The sequence below is a fragment of the Pseudophryne corroboree genome, chromosome 8 (genome assembly GCF_028390025.1).
Source record: "Pseudophryne corroboree isolate aPseCor3 chromosome 8, aPseCor3.hap2, whole genome shotgun sequence".
NCBI classification, from domain to species: Eukaryota; Metazoa; Chordata; class Amphibia; order Anura; family Myobatrachidae; genus Pseudophryne; species Pseudophryne corroboree.
This window is the reverse complement of record NC_086451.1, coordinates 49,976,002-50,000,109: the sequence shown is the minus strand read 5'-3', so window position 1 is coordinate 50,000,109 and position 24,108 is coordinate 49,976,002. Positions and strand designations below refer to the sequence as shown.

General features: G+C 47.7%; 1 protein-coding gene across 4 annotated transcripts in view; it reads left to right on the top strand.

Annotated features, from left to right (window-relative positions):
* The first annotated feature begins 10,909 nt into the window (after positions 1-10,909).
* Positions 10,910-24,108, top strand: part of APEX2 (apurinic/apyrimidinic endodeoxyribonuclease 2) — a 64,096-nt gene continuing 50,897 nt past the window's right edge. The window contains exon 1 of one of the 4 annotated variants that reach the window (XM_063936357.1): positions 10,910-11,015. Coding sequence is in view for 2 of the 4 variants with exons in the window: in XM_063936354.1 (XP_063792424.1) it covers positions 14,361-14,389 (29 nt within the window). In the remaining 2 variants the exon portion in view is untranslated. The other 3 variants (XM_063936355.1, XM_063936356.1, XM_063936354.1) reach the window with 3 other exon arrangements.

The window sequence follows — 24,108 nt, the reverse complement described above, 5'->3', positions numbered from 1 at the left end:
CCTAAGTGGATGCTGGGACTTTGTAAGGACCATGGGGATTATACCAAAGCTCCCAAACGGGCGGGAGAGTGCGGATGACTCTGCAGCACCGAATGAGCAAACTCTAGGTCCTCCTCAGCCAGGGTATCAAACTTGTAGACTCTTGCAAAAATGTTTGAACCTGACCAAGTAACCGCTCGGCAAACTTGTAAAGCAGAGACCCCTCGGGCAGCCTCCCAAGAAGACCCCACTTTCCTCGTGGAATGGGTTTTTACAGATTTAGGGTGCGGCAGTCCAGCCGCAGAATGTGCAAGTTGAATCGTGCTACAGATCCAGCGAGCAATAGTCTGCTTAGAAGCAGGAGCACCCAGCTTGTTGGGTGCATACAGGATAAATAGCGAGTCAATTTTCCTGACTCCAGCCGTCCTGGAAACATATATTTTTCAGGGCCCTGACTACGTCCAGTAACTTGGAATCCTCCAAGTCCCAAGTAGCCGCAGGCACCACAATAGGTTGGTTCACATGAAAAACTGATACCACCTTAGGAAGGAATTGGGAACGAGTCCTCAATTCCGCCTTATCCATATAAAAAAAAAATCAGATAAGGGCTTTTGCATGACAAAGCCGCCAATTCTGATACACGCCTGGCCGACGCCAAGGCCAACAGCATGACCACTTTCCACGTGAGGTATTTTAGCTCCACGGATTTAAGTGGCTCAACCCAATGCAACTTCAGGAAATCCAACACCACGTTGAGATCCCACGGTGCCACTGGAGGCACAAACGGGGGCTGACTATGCAGCACTCCCTTAACAAAAGTCTGAACTTCAGGCAGTGAAGCCAGTTCTATTTTGGAAGAAAATCGATAGAGCCGAAATCTGGACCTTAATGGAACCCAATTTTAGGCCCATAGTCACCCCTGACTGTAGGAAGTGCAGAAATCGACCTAGCTGAAATTCCTCCGTTGGGGCCTTCCTGGCCTCACAGCACGCAACATATTTCCGCCATATGCGGTGATAATGGTTTGCGTTCACTTCTTTCCTAGCTTTAATTAGCGTAGGGATAACTTCCTCCGGAATGCCCTTTTCCTTCAGGATCCGGCGTTCAACCGCCATGCCGTCAAACGCAGCCGCGGTACGTCTTGGAACAGACAGGCCCCCTGCTGCAGCAGGTCCTGTCTGAGCGGCAGAGGCCATGGGTCCTCTGAGATCATTTCTTGGAGTTCTGGGTACCAAGCTCTTCTTGGCCAATCCGGAACAATGAGTATAGTTCTTACTCCTCTCCTTCTTATTATTCTCATTACCCTGGGTATGAGAGGCAGAGAAGGGAACACATACACCAACTGGTACACCCACGGTGTTACCAGAGCGTCCACAGCTATCGCCTGAGGGTCCCTTGACCTGGCGCAATATCTTTTTAGCTTTTTGTTGAGGCGGGACGCCATCATGTCCACCTGTGGCCTTTCCCAACGGTGTACAATCATTTGGAAGACTTCTGGATGAAGTCCCCACTCTCCCGGGTGGAGGTCGTGTCTGCTGAGAAAGTCTGCTTCCCAGTTGTCCACTCCGGGAATGAACACTGCTGACAATGCTAACACATGATTTTCCGCCCATCGGAGAATCCTTGTGGCTTCTGCCATCGCCATCCTGCTTCTTGTGCCGCCCTGTCGGTTTACATGAGCGACCGCCGTGATGTTGACTGACTGGATCACCACCGGCCGGTGTTGAAGCAGGGGTCTAGCCTGACTTAGGGCATTGTAAATGGCCCTTTGTTCCAGAATATTTATGTGTAGGGAAGTCTCCTGACTTTTCCATAGTCCTTGGAAGTTTCTTCCCTGTGTGACTGCCCCCCAGCCTCGAAGGCTGGCATCCGTGGTCACCAGGACCCAGTCCTGTATGCCGAATCTGCGGCCCTCTCGAAGATGAACACTCTGCAGCCACCACAACAGCGACACCCTGGCCCTTGGAGACAGGGTTATCCGCCGATGCATCTGAAGATGCGACCCGGACCACTTGTCCAACAGATCCCACTGGAAGATCCTTGCATGGAACCTGCCGAATGGAATTTCTTTGTAAGAAGCTACCATCTTTCCCAGGGCTCGCGTGCATTGATGCACCGACACCTGTATTTGTATTAGGAGGTCTCTGACTAGAGATGACAACTCCTTGGCCTTCTCCTCCGGGAGAAACCCTTTTTCCTGTTCTGTGTCCAGAACCATACCCAGGAACAGTAGACGCGTCGTAGGAACCAGCACCGACTTTGGAATATTCAGAATCCAGCCGTGCTGTTGTAGCACTTCCCGAGATAGTGCTACTCCGACGAACAACTGCTCCCTGGACCTCGTCTTTATAAGGAGATCGTCCAAGTACGGGATAATTATTTCGGCCATTACCTTGGTAAATACCCTCGGTGCCGGGGACAGACCAACGGCAACGTCTGGAATTGGCAATGACAATCCTGTACCACAATTTTGAGGTACTCCTGGTGAGGAGGGTAAATAGGGACATGCAGGTAAGCATCCTTGATGTCCAGTGATACCATGAAATTCTCCAGGCTTGCAATAATCGCCCTGAGCGATTCCATTTTGAACTTGAACCTTCGTATATAAGTGTTCAAGGATTTCAATGTTAGAATGGGTCTCACCGAACCGTCTGGTTTCGGTACCCCAAACATTTTGGAATAGTAACCCCGGCCTTGTTGAAGGAGGGGTCCCTTGATTTCACCTGCTGGAAGTACAGCTTGTGAATTGCCGCCAGTACTACCTCCCTTTCTCCGAGGGCAGCAGGCAAGGCTGATGTGAGGTAACGGCGAGGGGGAGTCGCCTCGAACTCCAGCTTGTATCCCTGTGATACTACTTGCAGAACCTAGGGATCCACCTGTGGGCAAGCCCACTGGTCCTTGAAGTTCCCGAGACGCGCCCCCACCGCACTTGTCTCCAACTGTGGAGCCCCAGCGTCATGCGGTGGACTCAGAGGAAGCGGGGGAAGATTTTTGATCCTGGGAACTGGCTGTCTGGTGCAGCTTTTTCCTTCTTCCCTTGTCTCTGTGCAGAAAGGAAGCGCCTTTGACCCGCTTGCTTTTCTGAAGCCGAAAGGACTGTACCTGAAAATACAGTGCTTTCTTAGGCTGTGAGGAAACCTGAGGTAAAAAAATTTCTTCCCAGCTGTTGCTGTGGATACGAGGTCCCAGAGACCATCCCCAAACAATTCCTCACCCTTATAAGGCAGAATCTCCATGTGCCTTTTAAAGTCAGCATCACCTGTCCACTGCCGGGTCTCTAATACCCTCCTGGCAGAATGGACATTGCCTTAATTCTGGATGCCAGCCGGCAAATATCCCTCTGTGCATCCCTCATATATAAGACGACGTCTTTAATATGCTCTATGTTAGCAAAATATTATCTCTGTCTTATTAATATTATCTGACAGGGTATCAGACCATGCTGCAGCAGCACTTTCATGCTGAGGCAATTGCAGGTCTCAGTATAGTACCCGAGTGTGTATATACAGACTTCAGGATAGCCTCCTGCTTTTTATCAGCAGGCTCCTTCAAAGTGGCCGTATCCTAAGACGGCAGTGCCACCTTTTTTGACAAACGTGTGAGCGCCTTATTCACCCTAGGGGATATCTCCCAACGTGACCTATCCTCTGGCGGGAAAGGGTACGCCATCAGTAACTTTTTAGAAATTACCAGTTTCTTATCGGGGGAACCCACGCTTCTTTACACACTTCATTCACTCATCTGATGGGGGAACAAAACACTGGCTGCTTTTTCTCCCCAAACATAAAACCCCTTTTATGTGGTACTTGGGTTCATGTCAGAAATGTGTAACACATTTTTCATTGCCGAGATCATGCAACGGATGTTCCTAGTGGATTGTGTATATGTCTCAATCTCGTCGACACTGGAGTCAGACTCCGTGTCGACATCTGTGTCTGCCATCTGAGGTAACGGGCGTTTTTTGAGCCCCTGATGGCCTTTGAGACGCCTGGGCAGGCGCGGGCTGAGAAGCCGGCTGTCCCACAGCTGTTACGTCATCTAGCCTTTTATGTAAGGAGTTGACATTGTCGGTTAATACCTTCCACTCTGATGTCGGCCCCACAGGGGGCGACATCCCATTTATCGGCCTCTGCTCCGCCTCCACGTAACCTTCCTCATCCAACATGTCGACACAGCCGTACCGACACACCACACACACACAGGGAATGCTCTGACTGAGGACAGGACCCCACAAAGTCCTTTGGGGAGACAGAGAGAGAGAGTATGCCAGCACACACCAGAGCGCTATATAATGCAGGGATTAACACTATAACTGAGTGATTTTTCCCCCAATAGCTGCTTGTATACACATATTGCGCCTAAATTTAGTGCCCCCCCTCTCTTTTTAACCCTTTGAGCCTGAAAACTACAGGGGAGAGCCTGGGGAGCTGTCTTCCAGCTGTGTGAAGAAAAAATGGCGCCAGTGTGCTGAGGGAGATAGCCCCGCCCCTTTTTCGGCTGACTTTTCTCCCGCTTTTTTTTATGGATTCTGGCAGGGGTATTTATCACATATATAGCCTCTGGGACTGTATATTGTGATTTTTTGCCAGCCAAGGTATTCATATTGCTGCTCAGGGCGCCCCCCCCAGCGCCCTGCACCCATCAGTGACCGGAGTGTGAGGTGTGCATGAGGAGCAATGGCGCACAGCTGCAGTGCTGTGCGCTACCTTGTTGAAGACCGAAGTCTTCTGCCGCCGATTTCCAGGACCATCTTCATGCTTCTGGCTCTGTAAGGGGGACGGCGGCGCGGCTCCGGGACCGAACGATCGAGGTCGGGTCCTGTGTTCGATCCCTCTGGAGCTAATGGTGTCCAGTAGCCTAAGAAGCCCAAACTATCTCCAGTCAGGTAGGTTCGCTTCTTCTCCCCTTAGTCCCTCGCTGCAGTGAGTCTGTTGCCAGCAGATCTCACTGAAAATAAAAAAACTAAAATATACTTTCTTTTCTAGGAACTCAGGAGAGCCCCTAGTGTGCATCCAGCTCAGCCGGGCACAAGATTCTAACTGAGGTCTGGAGGAGGGTCATAGTGGGAGGAGCCAGTGCACACCAGGTAGTCCTAAAGCTTTCTTTAGTTGTGCCCAGTCTCCTGCGGAGCCGCTATTCCCCATGGTCCTTACGGAGTCCCAGCATCCACTTAGGACGTCAGAGAAATAATAATAATAATAATAATCATCATCTTGTACAGGTTATCAAGTTTGCTCTCCAGACCAGGTATGGATCGGAAACGTTATTTGTCGACACCAAACGGTTGACATGCATTAAATTGAAAGTTACAAAAAGTCTACGGTGCTTAAGGTGGACAGGTACGAAGATAGACAGGTTTATAATACCGCTTTCAGATCACAAATGCCGGATCCCACCCGGTAAGAGAAACGTGTCCTTGCCGGGTGGGAACCGGCATTTGCTCTGCTTTGGTGGCTTTCCGACCCGGCAATATACCGGGTCGGTTGCCATAGCAGCTGAGTGGGGGGGGGGGGGGGGGGGGGGCGCAGCAGCAGAAGGGGCGGGGGTGGAGGCGGCGCTGGGAGATAAGCTCATCTCCTGCGCCGCCTCTCCCTATGCTGTGAATGGGAGCCGTGTCGCATCGACGCGGCTCCCATTCACACTGCGCCTGACCCGGTATTCAACCCGGGTATAACCCTTCTTTTATACCGGGTTGAATTACCGGGTCAGGCGACCCGCTAATTTGGCGAAAGTGCTTTCACATCGCACACTGACCCGTTTCGACACGGCAATATGCCGTGTCGATACCGGGTTATTTGTGCGATGTGAAAGGGGTATAAGGTTTACACCACAATGTCAATATCAAGAGGGCAAAGATTGTGTAGTAATTTAGAAAGTTATTGTAATAAAATAGTATTAAGAGTATTTTAAATAATCTTGAAAGGCAGCTGATCTGGAATATCTTTAAATACGGACATCTTCTTTGGGTTATTTTGCACCTTCTGGAACTGATCTTGGTTTTCCTGAAGTTATACTCGTGCACAAAGAGCACCTAACAAAGGCAAAAGTCCTGTAGTGCATTAATAAGAAAATAAACAATGGATTAAAAAGCCTAACAATAAAAAATACTTGTCGCCTTGGACATCTCTGAACCTTGTTTTCTGGAGTTCACAAACATCCCACCTCACCCAAAACTTGGGTGCGAGCTCCTGGATACTTCCAGACAGTCCAACAAATTTCCATAAATCAGGAGTCACTAAACATATTTCACTGTAAGCAACGTTATCAAGGATGGGACTCTGATTTAAATTCAAGGCGCTTACTATAAATAGTGCATCACAATACCTTGGGGTCAAACTGCATATTAACAATAATAGCTTTAGCTAATGATTTGATGAAGACTACACCACCATGGCTGATAACCAAGGGACAATTCTTTACAATTCTACGAATTCATTCAATTATCAATCATTAATACTTTTCTTAAGTTGTCTTAGCACATATAAATGAAGGATAATAAATAATTATATGGCGCCACAAGGGTTCCGCAGCACCTAACAAAGTACATAAACATATGAGCACAACAAGAAAACAGTGACTTACAGTACAAGACAATGCAGGACAGGTACACGGTATATAAACATTGCTGAATCAGTGATCATAACACTGAAACAAAACATCAGGGCTTCAGAAACAGAGGGTTAGGTGCAGTCGTAGGAAGAATGGAATAGAAGATAGTCTAAGTAAGAGAAGGAAGAGCACGTGAGGGGAGAGGGCCCTGCTTGTGAAACGTACATTCTAATGGGGAGGGGCAGACAGACAAGGGTGTCACAGATTGGGTAGACCGTAAGCGTGGAACAGAGGGTTAGAATGAAAGATGGCTGGCTTTGATGAAGATGTGGGTCTTGAGAGCCCATTTGAAGTAGGTGGAGAGCTAGAGAATTCCATAGATGGGGAGCAGCAAATGCAAAATCTTGGAGGTGGGAGTGGGAGGAAGTTATCAGTAGGCAGGAGAGGTGGCATGCATTTGTGGAGTGAAGAGGACTGACAGGAGTGTAAAGGGAGATAAGATCAGAGATGTAGATGGGAGAGGAGTGGGTGAGCGCTTTATAAGCAAGTGTGAGAAGCTTGAATTGGATTCTGAAGGGGAAGGGGAGCCAGTGTATGGCTTGTAAGAGTAGGGAAAGAGAGGGGATGTGGACGTAGTACGTTTGGTGAGGAAGATGAGCCAGGCAACAGCATTGAGGGTAAACTGGAGAGAAGAGGCATTTGTCAGGGAATCCAGATAACAGTTTACGGTAGTCCAATCTGGAGATGACCAGAAAGTGGATGAGGGTCTCCGTAGCATCCCCTATAAATATTCTTGAGATGAAAACTGCAAGATAGTGAAAAGGTACTGAATGTGGGGTTTGAAGGGAGGAGTCAAGGATTTCTCCAAGACAGCACAGCTGGGGGCTAGAGGAGACAGTAGTGCCATTAACAGATAATGAAATTGTGGGATGTGAGGTTATGCAGGAGAGTAGGAAGATGATCAGCTCAGTCTTATGGTGTGCATACACTTGTGCGATGCCCTGCGACATTGCGGAGCATTGCACCGACAGTTCAGGTGCAATTAAATCACACCTGAACTGCCAAAGTGATTACCATGCGATAGATCGCATGCAATATTTCACAAGTGTATGGGTTACATTAGACATGTTAAGTTTAATATAGAGCTGGGACACTCAAGAAGAGATAGCAGAGAGACAGATGGAAATACGAGTGAGGAGAGAGGAGGAGAGGTCAGGGGAGGAAAAGTAGATTTGAGTATCAGCATATAGTGGATATTGGAAATCAAAAGAGCTAATGAGGAGAGAGAGAGGGAGGGAGAGAGAGAGAGAGAGAGAGAGAGAGAGAGAGAGAGAGAGAGAGAGAGAGAGAGAGAGAGAGAGAGAGAGAGAGAGAGAGAGAGAGAGAGAGAGAGAGAGAGATCCAAGAACAGGGTGGTCTATAGTGTCAAAAGCAGCAGAGAGGTCACGGTGAATAAGCAGAGAGTAGTGTCCCCTAGCATGGAGGCCATTCGTGAGGACAGTTTCAGTGGAGTGGAGAGGACAGAAGCCAAACCGCAGTCGGTCAAGGAGGGATTGGAAGGAAAGAAGGGCAGTAAGGCGGTTGTAGATCATACGCTCAAGGAGTTTGTAGGCAGAAGGGAGGAGAGAGATGGGCTAGTAATTGGAGGAATGTTAAGATCAAGGGCAATTCTTTTTGATTTTACGAACAGGGGAGACAAGGGCATACTTCTAGGCAGGTGGGACAGTTCCTGATAAGAGGAAGCGATTGAGGAGGTGGGCAAGATGGGAACAGGCATAAGGAGAGAGGTAGCAGAGGAGACAGGAGAGGATAGGATCAAGTGGGAGGAGCAGAAGAGGGCCATGACATCCTTTCCAGATAGGAGGGGGGGGAAAGTCAGACCTATCGTGTCAGCTGTGCAGCACAGCCGATGACCAATAGATCTGCAGACATATTGGTGCATCTTGCCGTCTGTATGGCTGACGCACTGATCACGCAATCGCTCGGTCCTTCACTGCGTCGCTAGGATGGGCTGGGTTATTCACATTAGGTCCTGGAGTCCTAATGGAAGCAGCAGCCTCTGCTGGATGAGTGAAGTTGGCTCAGAGTGTACGACCAACTTCAGTTCTGCAACATCTGCAGATTAGTTGACCTGCAGATAAATCATTCAGGTGTGTACCCAGCTTTGCTCTCTCAGTGAAGACATCACATGGCCTGTGCCAACAGACACTCCTCTGTAAATCAATGCAATAGCTGAGAGGTCAACAAGTCACCGAAGTTGAATAAAACGTCCCCTGCACATGCTGAAAGAACTACGCCCAGGGGGGCTGACTGATACCTGGGCACAAGCTTTTACACATTTTTGCATCTCTGTCCTATTCTGACAAAACTGAATCGGTTCTGTCTTTCTGATAATTTGGGCATTTTGGGGCGGCACAGTGGGAGTGCACAGACCTGCCCTGACAGGTAAAGCTCCATGTGATCCCGAGTCACTCGCGTAACAAGGGGCACCCAGTTTCTGATGGATCTTTTGCAGCTAGCATGGTGCAAGTGTCTACGACTAATGATGGCGGTTGCGGCAGCGGGCGTAAAATCAATGGGCTTCGAGCTTGCATGTGCACGGACCATGGCACTGGCCCTGCGGATTCTCACATTAGCATAAGGTAGTAAGTCAGACTTCCCGCAACTACAGCCACTGTGGAGTAAATGTACTAAGATGGGATGTTGCCCATAGCAACCAATCAGATTCTATTTCTGATTTATCTAGCACCTCCTAGAATATAATATGCGGATTCAGATTGGTTGCTAAGGGCAACATCCCATTTAAATAGAACTCCCATATTAGTAAATTTACCCCTTTGAGTGCAGCTCAGAGTCAACCCCAAAGACACAACTGAACTGATCAGAAATTAAACTATCAGGCACTAGGACAGGTGGGAAATATTATATTATAGTATATTAGGGTTGGGAATGTAATATTGAAGGGCTACTAAGGTGTTGGTAAATGAGGTGTAAGCCTTCTTACCCAAACAGGAACGGGTGACCAGCGATCGGGATCCCGGTGGTCAACCTACCTACGCTGGGATCCTGGCCGCCAGATTGCAGACAGAGGGACGGGCGCAACAAAGCCCATTGCGGGCTCAGCGTCTCGCCACGAATTCTGTTCCCACTCTATGGGTGTCATGGACACCCACAAGTGGAAATAGTCCTGGGTCCCCAGCCGGCATTCTGGCGTCGATATGCTGACCGCGGGGATCATAACTGCACTCTGACTATAAAATAAAGAAAAAGCTGCTGTTTAAACGCAAAACAAAAAGCACACCTAATAATAATAATAATAATAATAATAATCATCATCATCAGATACTAGGTAACACTCCAAGCTGCCGCCGATTTATCTAACATCCCTCGCCAAATGCTGGGGACAGTATGAAGCTGTAGGAGTGAGGCTGTGAACTTAATAACCAATAAGAAGCCGCTATCACAGAGCGTGCAACTCTTTATTGGTCTTCCCACTCAAGAACCCTCTAGTCTACACCAACTGAAATATGGGGACCAAAAACAAACAAAAAAAAAAAAAAAGGATTTACAGGGAATTCTGTGGCACTAAAAAGGAAACATATGCATAGTACAGCAACTTTGTTCCAACAAAGTTAAACATAGCGGACTGACAAGCTGCGAGCAGAACATTCTTAGGACTACTACTTATTTTATTTAAATAAAAGCCAGTTAAGCTCACAAGGAGATAGGTTAGAAACAATTAATATTTATTTACCCCCAACAAATAGTTTGCAAGTCATAACTTTATTGCCAGGTGGAAAAGGCATTTAAGGTAAACAGTTTGTGGGCAGCTCATGTCAACATTTAGGAACATTCTGAGCCCAGGAATAAATATATAAATATATATATCTCAAATGTACAATAAAATAAAAACCAAAAATAAGAACACATACACACACCAATACATAAACCAAAATGTGCCAAATTCACAACTAGTGTATATTAGTAATTCATTTTAACTTAGGTGTAACAGAAAGATAAAGACATTAAAAAAAGGCAGACTACAAATTATACAAAGAAAAAAAAAAGGAACAAATATAATGAAACTAAGACAAATAACACAAAACAAATAAACAGTAGGCAAAACCACCTGTCATGTCAGTCTAGGCACTTAATACTCCCAGCCGTAAGGCCAGACATCTTACCTGGGATGCGGGCCCTATCGTCCTGCATTCTGCAGTTACCCTCCATTGTGTCCTGTGCATATGACCCTAGCCCCAAGCAGCCTGCAGTTCCTCACATGGATGAAAGGTCAGCTTTTCCAAACAGAAATAAAACCAGCCACTGCCCTTTATGTCTTACTGACTGCAGCTTAATATATTCCCCCAACACCTGCTGTTCTTGCTACACTCCATAATCCTCTGACAAGTGAGCTGCTGACACCCTGGGCCAATCCCACACACCCTGATTTACAGCACATTAGGGGGAAAGAGGTTCCTGACAAACAGGTACAGCAATGAGCGGACAATCTGTGGTCTCTGACTGGCTGCAGAGGTCTGTAATAGGCTGCTGGACGGTCTATCACCCATTGGAGAGAGCAAGATTCAAGGAAGGATCCTAAATGGATTTTGCATGTAATGTATGGGGCCTGTGTTTCTGTGTTACTTGTGCACTACCCTTTCTGACCTTGAACAATTCAATTTTACTACAGGCTTCACTCCAGTCACTAGACAGTGATTACTGCTCTGTCCTGTAGCGGTGTAGTCAGGGATTAACCCTTCGGTGTCATTTGAGGGAACATAATTGAAAGTGTCTGGAACAGAACATACATGAACTAGGGTGTGACACGCTGCAGCTGTGCATTCGTGTTCTACTTACCTATGACATTTGCTATGCTATAAGACCCTTTCCTAGCAGTAAGGATAATATGTAAGATATTATCACAGGCGTTTTCTATGTTCCGTTGAGCAGAAATATTTGATGAACTATTAACCTTCTCCCCAAGCGAACGGATATGCATTTTTCTTATTTCATACAAGCATGGTGCAGAAGGCATTGCAAAATAAATACAACGACAATCCCCAGCCTAATAGCAGGTTCTCATTTTGCTTCAATAAACTAGCTTAGCCCATGGTAATTAATTCGGAATATAGGGCCTAATTCAAGGTTGATTGCAAAATAACATTTCCCCCTAATGTGCACTGCAGGTGGGGCAGTGTAACGTGCAGAAAGAGTTAGATTTGGGTGGGGTGTGATCAAACTGAAATCTAATTTGCAGTGTAAAAATAAAGCAGCCAGTATTTATCCTGCACAGAAACAATATAACCAACCCAAATATTACTCTCTCTGCACATGTTACATCTGCGCCTCTCCCCTCCCGCAGTGCACATGGTTTTGCCTATTAGGGGAAAATTTTATTTTGCAATCAACCTTGAATTAGGCCCATAATGCAGCACTGGTTGATCTGAATAGTGGGCCTGATACATGTTTGCAAGTAAAGCAAAAAAAGCAAGCAACTGGGCAAAACTATGTTGCACTGCATGTGGGACAAAAGTAACATGTGCAGAGAGAGTTTGATTTGGATGGGGTGTGTTCATGCTGAAATCTGCATTGCAGTGTAAAAATAAAGCTGTCTAACATTTGTGGGCTACATGCAGAAGCAACCAGTATTTACCCTGCACAGAAAAAATATAAATGTATTTCCTCCCCTTGCATGGCAACATGGTTTGTGCCGGACATAAAGTTGCTTACTTTTTCTGCTTTACTTACAAACTAGGGATGGCCATCGGTGGATTATCCATTGATGGTAACCATCGATGATACCATTGATGGATAACCTCGATGGGGTTATCCCATCTGTAAGGGAACCATTGATGGTTTCACCCATCGATGGTCACCCCTCCTTTAGTATTGAGTGAGTCACGGGCCAATCAGGGCACGGGGCGTGGCTTCACGGGCGTTGGTGGCGGATCTTTGCTTTATGTCCCTGACACCCTGGAGAGAGAAAATATTCTATAGCGCTTTATCATTGATGGCGGGAAAGTATCTGGTTCTCCCTCATCAATGGTAAAAGTAGTCACCATTGGTTATAGACCATCGATGATTTGAAGTCCCTATTACAAACATCAGTCAGGCCCAATGTGTGACAGGGGATCTGCAGAACTGTCTTACCCACCAATACAAAATGCTTACATTACTTTTTAAGTCAACGGGCTAGATGCATCATCGCTTCGAAGTGATAAAATTGCCTGGAACTTTTTCACTCCCCATCAGCTCCTAACTGCCATGTCACAGGCTGTGTTTGAAAAATGGCAGTTAGGAGCTGATTGGCTGTTACTTTTTCACTCTCCATTTTATCACTTTCCAAGCGATCATGCATCTGGCCCAATGACTCAAAACCAATACCGTGCAGGGCTGTACAGCACTGGATGCCCATCACTTATGTGTTCTCCTGGCCCAGGCTAGGGAAGGTGCAGGTATCAATCATGCTGTCATTGGGAGGGTTCAACGCCTCCATTTAAAAGAAAAGAAACACAAACTTTACTAACACTCTAATAACCCCCCCAGAACTTCCAGTGATGGCATTACTTTGTCCAGTGCCAGCTGTACTTTCTGTTTACCATTATATATGTATTATTTTCAAGATCTCCTCAATGTACAGTGCTGTGCAACATGTCAGCACTTCATACACCAAAAATTAATAAACGTCGTTGGATGGGTCTCCCGGTTTAGCACCCCCTTACTCCGTCCATGGCTCCCAGCCTCACGAGTCTGGCCCCTAACTCCATCCCCCACAGTCAAATCCTTTAGGGGGTACACCCTGATTCTCACTGCACATGATGGGAGATGGAATAGGTCATTTCACATTATATAAAGTGTTTTGGCCTTCCCAATAGAACTATACTTCCCCAAGTCCCAAACATCCATATATATTACCAGTTTTTCTTTATACTGTGTGTGTGTGTGTGTGTGTGTGTGTGTGTGTGTGTGTGTGTGTGTGTGTGTGTGTGTGTGTGTGTGTGTGTGTGTGTGTGTGTGTGTGTGTGTGTATATATATATATATATATGTATGTACCTAGCCAAATCTCATCCTAAACCTCTGTTCCACGCTCTCTATGTACCCCATCTGTCTCACCCCTGTCTGTCTACCCCTCCCCTTTAGAATGTAAGCTCTCACGAGCAGGGCCCTCTTCCCTCATGTGCTTATTCTTTTCTTACTTTAATAATCTTCAGCTGCACCAAATCCAGCAGTCTTCTGCCACCTGATACTTATTCCAGTGTCATCTGCTGATGTAGCTATGTTTATTTACCCTGTACTTGTCCTATATTGTCGTCAACTGTAAGTTGCTGTTTTCCTGTTTGATTATTTGTTCATGTACTCTGTAATTGGGCGCTGCGGAACCCTTGCGGCGCCATATAAATAAAGGATAATAAATAAATAAATGTGTGTGTGTGTGTGTGTGTATATATATATCTATGATATATATATATAGATCTGTCTATGATATATATATAGATAGATAGATAGATAGATATAGTCAGTACTAATTTGCAATATCATGTTGTGCATGCCAGCCCAGGGCAGCAGCCTCTGGGGATATAAATATACGACAGCAGCTTCTACATCCTGTAACTGGAGCCTGACATTGCCTATGTATGTGACGTCATCACACTGCGCCTCCTGTGTTGTGAGCTGACACATGCGCTGTGACCCCGCCCCTGGTGACGTCTATTCTCCTCGCCGAGGCCCCAGACGCCATCATGGTTCCTGGTGATTCGGGAGGCGGGAAGAAGTGCTAACAACAAGTCACTCACCGCCGGTATCCGGTCCCCTGTCACACGGTGGTCCCGACATGTCGGGGGACAGGGAGCAGAGCTGTAGGTCTGTGTAACGTATATGCTGTGTCTGTCCTGTATACACACGCCATAGACACAGCTGTGCCAGCATGCCCTGTTCTGCAGCGGGCACTGGGAAACGACATAAGGGGCAGCTACAGTATATACATTGCCAATGGAGAGTAATGACAGCAAGTGGGAGTGTTGGGAACATAATGGTCATAGACACCCCGCCACAGACCACATGTCCCTGGCACTGGTTGCTGGGGTGATTTGGCATCATGTAGATGGGCAATGGCCGCTCTGGTAAATGTAAATGCATGGTTGATACTAGATTCAAGTGGGCTAAGGGACCTTTTCCGTCAGGGGAAGGAGCCACGACACAAGGGGGAGGAGCTAGGCCAGCGGGATAGTTCCTCTACTATCCACGCCACCAACTATTACCTTTAGTAATCGGGTGGCAAGAGGAGCAAGCCACCGAGCTCGAAGCGAAGCAAGCCCGCGAGGGTACTTTTCGGGTACCCTGTTCGGCCGTAACTCCTCCCCCTGGTGACGTGTCTCCCCCCTAGGTACGTCAGAAGGTCCCTTCTCCCACTCCGATATAGAACCAACCATAAATGCATCCATAGAGTAAGTTGCCATTGTGTCATCCCCATCGGTGGAGGGGAAGTTTGTGGTGTCAGGGTGACGCAATTTAAGTAATTAGTGCAGGGTGTCCCCTGCAGCAGATTTCCACGTTCGCCAGTGCGCAGTGACCGGATGTGGGCAGACAGTGATAGCGCCACAGGTTGCACAAAGACGTATTTTGCATTGCTGTGCGGTGGTAGGTGGGCCGAGAGCATTGTGTCCTCATTGTCGCCTGCTTCCTGCAGGCCAGTATGAATTCCCAGAAATGCTGGATTGTCCCAAACATCTCCTGGGAGAGTTGTTGGGGTAAATTTACTAAGGTGGGAGTTTTTAGATCTGGTGATGTTGCCCATAGCAACCAATCACATTCTATTTATTATCTTCTAGAACAGGGGTGGCCAAGCCGTGGCTCTTTACGCGCATGCGGCTCTCCCCTTCATATGATGCGGCTCCCGCACCTGCCACTGGTCCCAGCCTCCCACTAGCAGCCAATATCATCCTGCCTCCTACATAAGTTCTCAAGAGGCTTGGGATGCGCCGGCACCGCTCCACTTCGTGCGCGATGTGACTTCATGACGTCACATCGCGTAATGAGAGGCGGAGCCGCTGCCACAAGGACTCGTGGATACTGTGGTAAGTATGTACCCCTTTGCATCCCTTGGCCTAAAAGCCCACAGAGACTATGCTGGTGGAGTGGGGGGGGGGGGGGGGGGGGCTGCCGCCTGCCTTGGGGGCGAGCCTGTAGCCTTCCTGGGGGTCGAGCCTGGGGAGACTGGAGCCTCTTGCCTGCCATAATTTGTACAATGGGTATTCTTGCCTGCCATAATGTGTAAAATGTGGACTCTGCCTGCCACAATGGGTAAAATGGGGACTCTGCCTGCCGCAATGTGTAAAATGGGGACTCTTCCTGCCGTAATGTGTAAAATGGGGAACCTTGCCTACCGTAATGTGTAAAATGGGGATTCTTGCCTGCCGTAATGTGTAAAATGGGGACTCTTGCCTGCCGTAATGTGTAAAATGTTTGTGTTTCTCACCCCTATTGTAACTAAAAATGGGGGTGTGACACACGGTCATGCTCCTACGAACGTCATACTGAAGGCGGGTGCCCAAAATGGGGCGTGGCCTTGTACCAGTTAGGCCACGCCCCAGTTTTGGGCGCACGCATGATACCGGCTCTTTGGCTTGACTACAGGTTTTTGGCGGCTCTTTTCCTCTGACTGGTTGGCCACCCCTGTTCTAGAAGCAGCTAGATAAATGTTAAGTAGAATCTGATTGGTTGCTATCAGCAACATCACCAGTTCTAAAAAAAACTCCCACCTTAGTAAATTAACACTGTTATGTGTGTACCTAAATGCTCAGCTTGGTGGTCTGCCGCAGAGGTTGTGAAACATATCTTACATTTTTTTGGAGCCTTCATACGCGACTCGCAGCAGCTAGGGTGACTGAGATTCGTGCTCATCTATTGCAGCGCCACTTGCGGCTGAGTGTAACAGGGCGGCAACGGGTGCTCGCACATCGGATATGTGAGCCGTAGGGGTGTAGACAGAATCGTAGGTTATTCAGAGGTGAGCGTATGCAGAGATCCGGCTGATTTTATACAGGTCTCTTGTGCCATAAATATGGCTGGTGCACATGCGTGATGAGGGCCACTTTCACAAGCGAATGGAAAATTGTGGTGCCACCAAATCTGCATTTTTTTCCAGGCATACAAATGGAGCCTCGCTAATCTAGCCTTCTCTGGTGCACCAAGGCTTATTAGCATAAGCCTGCCATCTATTGTTCTCAGCTGCAATACAATACAGAGAGAACAATACAAGCATTACAGCAGAAGATTAAGTCCGACAGCATTGGCTCAGTTAATCCTATTAAATGGATAGATGAGCAGGGCTCCAGCTGTACATTGCGACTAGTGATGGACATCACAAACCTGCCATTGAATGGCTACCGGGCTTCTGATATTAAACCCAGCGATGCGATGGCTGCTAACCATTGCATGGAATCCATCCGATGGTAAAACCATTGATGGTCATGCTGTGCACAGAAGCATGCAGAGCTTTGTGCATGTGCACATTAGCTGTGCTGCGGACACCACTTCCGGGTGTCCGAGGTACATAGTAGCAGCTTTCCATTGGATGGGCATCGTAAAGCAGCATCTGATGGTTGGCAACCATCGTATACCCGCACTTCGATAGAAAAAGTACTTACATCGAATATGGAACATCGCTGACCAACGGCCTCCGATGTTCATTCCTAAATCCAACCCCTAAACCCTGTGTTTAGGTACTTTTCTGGAATTGAGACCTTCTAAACTAGTAGACTAATGTGATGTAACCTCTGTTTCTCTGACGTCCTAGTGGATGCTGGGACTCCGTAAGGACCAAGGGGATATAGCGGCTCCGCAGGAGACAGGGCACAATAATAAAAGCTTTAGGATCAGGTGGTGTGCACTGGCTCCTCCCCCTATGACCCTCCTCCAAGCCTCAGTTAGATTTTTGTGCCCGACGAGAAGGGTGCAATCTAGGTGGCTCTCCTGAGCTGCTTAGAATAAAAGTTTAAGTTAGGTTTTTTATTTTCAGTGAGTCCTGCTGGCAACAGGCTCACTGCTACGAGGGACTTAGGGGAGAGAAGTAAACTCACCTGCGTGCAGGATGGATTTGCTTCTTAGGCTACTGGACACCATTAGCTCCAGAGGGATCGAACACAGGCCCAGCCATGGAGTCCGGAGCCGTGCCGCCGACCCCCCTTGCAGATGCCGAAGTTGAAGAGGTCCAGAAACAGGCGGCAGAAGACTTTCAGTCTTCATAAGGTAGCGCACAGCACTGCAGCTGTGCGCCATTGTTGTCAGCACACTTCACCAACAGTCACCAACTGTCACTGAGGGTGCAGGGCGCTGGGGGGGGCGCCCTGGGCAGCAATGTATAATACCTTTTTTATGGCTAAAATACATCACATATAGCCCTTGAGGCTATATGGATGTATTTAACCCCTGCCAGATCTCACAAACTCCGGGAGAAGAGCCCGCCGAAAAGGGGGCGGGGCCTATTCTCCTCAGCACACGGCGCCATTTTCCTGCTCAGCTCTGCTGTGAGGAAGGCTCCCAGGCTCTCCCCTGCACTGCACTACAGAAACAGGGTTAAAACAGAGAGGGGGGGCACTTATTTGGCGATATGATTACATATATAAAAATGCTATAAGGGAAAACACTTGTATAAGAGGTTGTCCCTGTATAATTATAGCGTTTTTGGTGTGTGCTGGCAAACTCTCCCTCTGTCTCCCCAAAGGGCTAGTGGGGTCCTGTCCTCTATCAGAGCATTCCCTGTGTGTGTGATGTGTGTCGGTACGTGTGTGTCGACATGTAGGAGGACGATGTTGGTGAGGAGGCGGAGCAAATTGCCTGTATTGGTGATGTCACTCTCTAGGGAGTCGACACTGGAATGGATGGCTTATTTAGGAATTACGTGATAATGTCAACACGCTGCAAGGTCGGTTGACGACATGAGACGGCCGGCAAACAAATTAGTACCTGTCCAGGCGTCTCAGACACCGTCAGGGGCTTGTAAAAACGCCCATTTACCTCAGTCGGTCGACACAGACACGGACACTGACTCCAGTGTCGACGGTGAAGAAACAAACGTATTTTCCTTTAGGGCCACACGTTACATGTTAAGGGCAATGAAGGAGGTGTTACATATTTCTGATACTACAAGTACCACAAATAAGGGTATTATGTAGGGTGTGAATAAACTACTTGTAGTTTTTCCTGAATCAGATAAATTAAATGAAGTGTGTGATGATACGTGGGTTTCCTCCGATAGAAAATTATTGGCGGTATACCCTTTCCCGCCAGAAGTTAGGGCGAGTTGGGAAACACACCTTAGGGTGGATAAGGCGCTCACACGCTTATAAAAACAAGGGGCGTTACCGTCTCCAGATACGGCAGCCCTCAAGGAGCCAGCTGATAGGAAGCTGAAAAATATCCTAAAAGTATATACACACATACTGGTGTTATACTACGACCAGCAATCGCCTCAGCCTGGATGTGCAGCGCTGAGGGGGCTTGGTCGGATTTCCTGACTGAAAATATTGATACCCTTGACAGGGACAAGATTTTATTGACTATAGATGCATTTCTATATATGCGAGATGCGCAGAGGGATATTTGCATTCTGGCATCAAGAGTAAATGTGATGTCCATATCTGCCAGACGAAGACACGACAGTGGTCAGGTGATGCAGATTCCAGACGGCACATGGAAGTATTGCCGTATAAAGGGGCGGTCCATCGGACCTGGTGGCCATGGCAACAGCTGAAAAATCCACCTTTTGTTACCCCAAGTCACATCTCAGCAGAAAAGGACACAGTCTTTTCAGTCTCAGTCCTTTCGTCCCCATAAGGGCAGGCGGGCAAAAGGGCCAGTCATATCTGCCCAGGGGTAGAGGAAAGGGAAGAAGACTGCAGCAGGCAGCCCATTCCCAGGAACAGAAGCCCTCCACAGCTTCTGCCAAGTCCGCAGCATGACGCTGGGGCCGTACAAGCGGACTCAGGTGCGGTAGGGGGTCATCTCAAGAGTTTCAGCACGCAGGGGGCTCACTCACAAGTGGACTCCTGGATCCTACACGTAGTATCCCAGGTGTACATTGGAAATTCGAGACGTCTCCCCCTCACAAGTTCCTGAAGTCTGCTTTACCAACGTCTCCCTCCGACAGGGAGGCAGTATTGGGAACAATTCACAGGCTGTATTCCCAGCAGGTGATAATCAAAGTACCCCTTCTACAACAAGGGAAGGGGTATTATTCCACACTATATTGTGGTACTGAAGCCAGACGGCTCGGTGAGATCTGAAATATTTGAACACTTACATACAAGCGTTCAAATCAAGATGGAGTCACTCAGAGTAGTGATAGCGAACCAGGAAGAAGGGGACGATATGGTGTCACTGGATATCAGGGATGCTTACCTACATGTCCAAATTTGCCTTCTCACCAAGGGTACCTCAGGTTCGTGGTACAGAACTGTCACTATCAGTTCAGACGCTGCCGTTTGGATTGTCCACGGCACCCCGGGTCTTTACCAAGGTAATGGCCGAAATGATGATTCTTCTTAAAAGAAATATGGACGCTTTCCTGATAAGGGCAAGGTCCAGAGAACAGTTGGAGGTCGGAGTAGCACTATCTTAAGTAGTTCTACGACAGCACGAGTGGATTCTAAATATTCCAAAATCGCAGTTTTTTCCGACGACACGTCTGCTGTTCCTAGGGATGATTCTGGACACAGTCCAGAAAAGGATGTTTTCTCCCGGAGAAGAAAGCCAGGGAGTTATCCGAGCTAGTCAGGAACCTCCTAAAACCAGGAAAAGTATCAGTGCATCATTGCACAAGGATCCTGTGAAAAATGGTGGTTTCTTACAAAGCGATCCCATTCGGTAGATTTCACGCAAGAACCTTTCCGTGGGATCTGCTGGAAAAATGGTCCGGATCGCATCTTCAGATGCATCAGCGGATAACCCTGTCTCCAAGGACAAGGGTGTTTCTTCTGCGGTGGCTGCAGAGTGCTCATCTATGAAAGGGCCGCAGATTCGGCATTCAGGACTGGGTCCTGGTGACCACGGATGCCAGCCTGAGTGGCTGGGGAGCAGTCACACAAGGAAAAAATTTCCAGAGAGTGTGATCAAGTCTGGAGACTTCTCTCCACATAAATATACTGGAGCTAAGGGCAATTTACAATGCTCTAAGCTTAGCAAGACCTCTGCTTCAAGGTCAGCCGGTATTGATCCAGTGGGACAACATCACGGCAGTCGCCCACGTAAACAGACAGGGCGGCACAAGAAGCAGGAGGGAAATGGCAGAAACTACAAGGATTCTTCGCTGGGCGAAAAATCATGTGATAACACTCTCAGCAGTGTTCATTCCGGGAGTGGAAAACTGGGAAGCAGACTTCCTCAGCAGGCATGACCTCCACCCGGGAGAGTGGGGACTTCATCGGGAAGTCTTCCACATGATTGTAAACCGTTGGGAAAAACCAAAGGTGGACATGATGGCGTCCCGCCTGAACAAAAAACTAGACCGATATTGCGCCAGGTCAAGGGACCCTCAGGCAATAGCGGTGGACGCTCTGGTAACACTGTGGGTGTACCAGTCAGAGTATGTTTTCCCTCCTATGCCTCTCATACCAAAAGTACTGAGAATCATAAGAGGGAGATGAGTAAGAACGATACTCGTGGTTCCGGATTGGCCAAGAAGGACTTGGTACCCAAAACTTCAAGAGATGTTCACGGAAGACCCGTGGCCTCTACCTTTAAGAAAGGACCTGCTCCAGCAGGGGCCTTGTCTGTTCCAAGACTTACCGCGGCCGCGTTTGACGGCATGGCGGTTGAACGCCGGATCCTGAAAGGGCATTCCAGGTGAAGTCATCCCTACCCTGGTCGAAGACAGGAAGGATGTAACCGCAAAACATTTTCACCGCATTTGGTGAAGATATGTTGCGTGGTGTGAGGCCAAGAAGGCCCCTACAGAGGAATTCCAACTGGGTCGTTTCCTACATTTCCTGAAAACAGGACTGTCTATGGGCCTAAAATTAGGGTCCATTAAGGTTCAAATTTCGGCCCTGTCGAATTTCTTCCAGAAAGAACTGGCTTTAGTGCCTGACGTTCAGATGTTTGTAAAAGGGGTACTGCATATACAGCCTCCTTTTGTGCCCCAGTGGCACCTTGGGATCTCAATGTTGTTTTGAGTTTCCTAAAGTCACATTGGTTTGAACCACTCACCACTGTGGACTTAGCATCGTCACCTTCCATGTGAGATATTTTATTAGCCCTGGCTTCAGCCAGGCGTGTGTCAGAATTGGCGGCTTTATCATATATAAAGCCCTTACTTAATTTTTCATTCTGACAGGGCAGAATTGAGGACTCGTCCTCAATTTCTCCTTAAGGTGTTTTCTGTTTTTCACATGAACCAACCTATTGTGGTACCTGCGGGTACTAGGGACTTGGAGGACTCCAAGTTACTTGACGTTGTCAGGGCCCTGAAAAATATGTTTCCAGGACGGCTGGAGTCAGAAAATCTGACTCGCTGTTTAGCCTGTATGCACCCAACAAGATGGGTGCTCCTGCTTCTAAGCAGACGATTGCTCGCTGGATTTGTAATACAATTCAGTTTACACATTCTGTGGCAGGCCTGCCACAGCCAAAATCTGTAAAAGCCCATTCCAAAAGGAAGGGGGCTCATCTTGGGCGACTGCCCGAGGGGTCTCGGCTTTACAACTTTGCCGAGCAGTTACTTGGTCAGGGGCAAACACGTTTGCTAAATTCTACAAATTTGATACCCTGGCTGAGGAGGACCTGGAGTTCTCTCATTCGGTGCTGCAGGGTCATCCGCACTCTCCCGCCCGTTTGGGAGCTTTGGTATAATCCCCATGGTCCTTACGGAGTCCCAGCATCCACTAGGACGTCAGAGAAAATAAGATTTTACTTACCGATAAATCTATTTCTCGTAGTCCGTAGTGGATGCTGGGCGCCCATCCCAAGTGCGGATTGTCGGCAATACTTGTACATAGTTATTGTTACAAAAATCGGGTTATTCTTGTTGTGAGCCGTCTTTTCAGAGGCTCCTTCGTTGTTATCATACTGTTAACTGGGTTCAGATCACAGGTTGTACGGTGTGATTGGTGTGGCTGGTATGAGTCTTACCCGGGATTCAATATCCTTCCTTATTATGCACGCTCGTCCGGGCACAGTATCCTAACTGAGGCTTGGAGGAGGGTCATAGGTGGAGGAGCCAGTGCACACCACCTGATCCTAAAGCTTTTATTATTGTGCCCTGTCTCCTGCGGAGCCGCTATATCCCCTTGGTCCTTACGGAGTCCCAGCATCCACTACGGACTACGAGAAATAGATTTATCGGTAAGTAAAATCTTATTTTATATTGGAACACAATCCTAAATGTCTAGAAAATCGCTGTATGCGTCGCATAAGAGGATGATGGTTGTTTCACGTCATCACTGCTCAGTGTCTCAGGTGTAGGACACTGTCTATTAAAAGAGTCAGTCTAGTGTAAAACCCTATAGAAAATGCTGTTGCTATGTAAATGAATGTTAATACCTCGTTTAATAATGACAAAGTGGTGATAGGAAAGCAACAGTGCTGTAAGAAGCTGAAAGGAGGTTGTGCCCCTTGACGCCTCTCGCTGGCTGCTTCACACCCAGATACAGCTTGTCTTCTCCCCCCTTCCCCAGAATGCCCGGGACTGTTCCATGAATCCTGTTAACACATGAAGCTAGTAACGCCCCTTTCCCTGTGCAACAGGCTGGATATTAATGACTCCTACATCTGAGCGGCAGTGTCATTTTTAGGTGTGTACACACGGTGCGATTTATCTTACGATTTTGACTATATAGTCAAAATCTTAAGAAAATATAGGGGGTAATTCCAAACCATGTGCACTGCAGGGGGGCAGATATAACATGTGCAGAGAGAGTTAGATTTGGGTGTGGTGAGTTCAATCTGCAATCTAATTTGCAGTGTAAAAATAAAGCAGCCAGTATTTACCCTGCACAGAAACAAAATAACCCACCCAAATCTAACTCTCTCTGCACATGTTTTATCTGCCTCCCCTGCAGTGCACATGGTTTTGCCCAACTGCTACAAAATATCCTGCTGCGATCAACTTGGAATTACCCCCATAGTGCATATCTGCACAGGGTGTGTAGTCCTTGCGATGCCGATGCGCAGCTCCACGAGATCGGCATCGCAAGGAAAAATAGACTGTGCCGGCAGCCCAACATTGACTATAGTGGTGGGCCCGGGCTCCGCCCACGTCGAATAGTCACTGTCGGGCTGTGCGGCGCATCGCACCGTGTGTACACACCATTACAATCATACATTTATTTTAACACCATTATAATAAATCAACCTTTCATACTGTCATCATGTTGTAATAATGTATTACTGGACAGTGGGGAAGGCATAAGGAAGTGATAAACCAGTGATCTGTGCAAGGTGATAAACACACCAGCCAATCAGCTCCTAACTGTTAATTTACATGTTGGAGCTGATTGGCTGGTGTGTTTATCACCTTGCACATATCATTGGTTTATCACTTCCTTATACCTTCTCCAGGTTAATACATCTGCCCCATGGTGAAC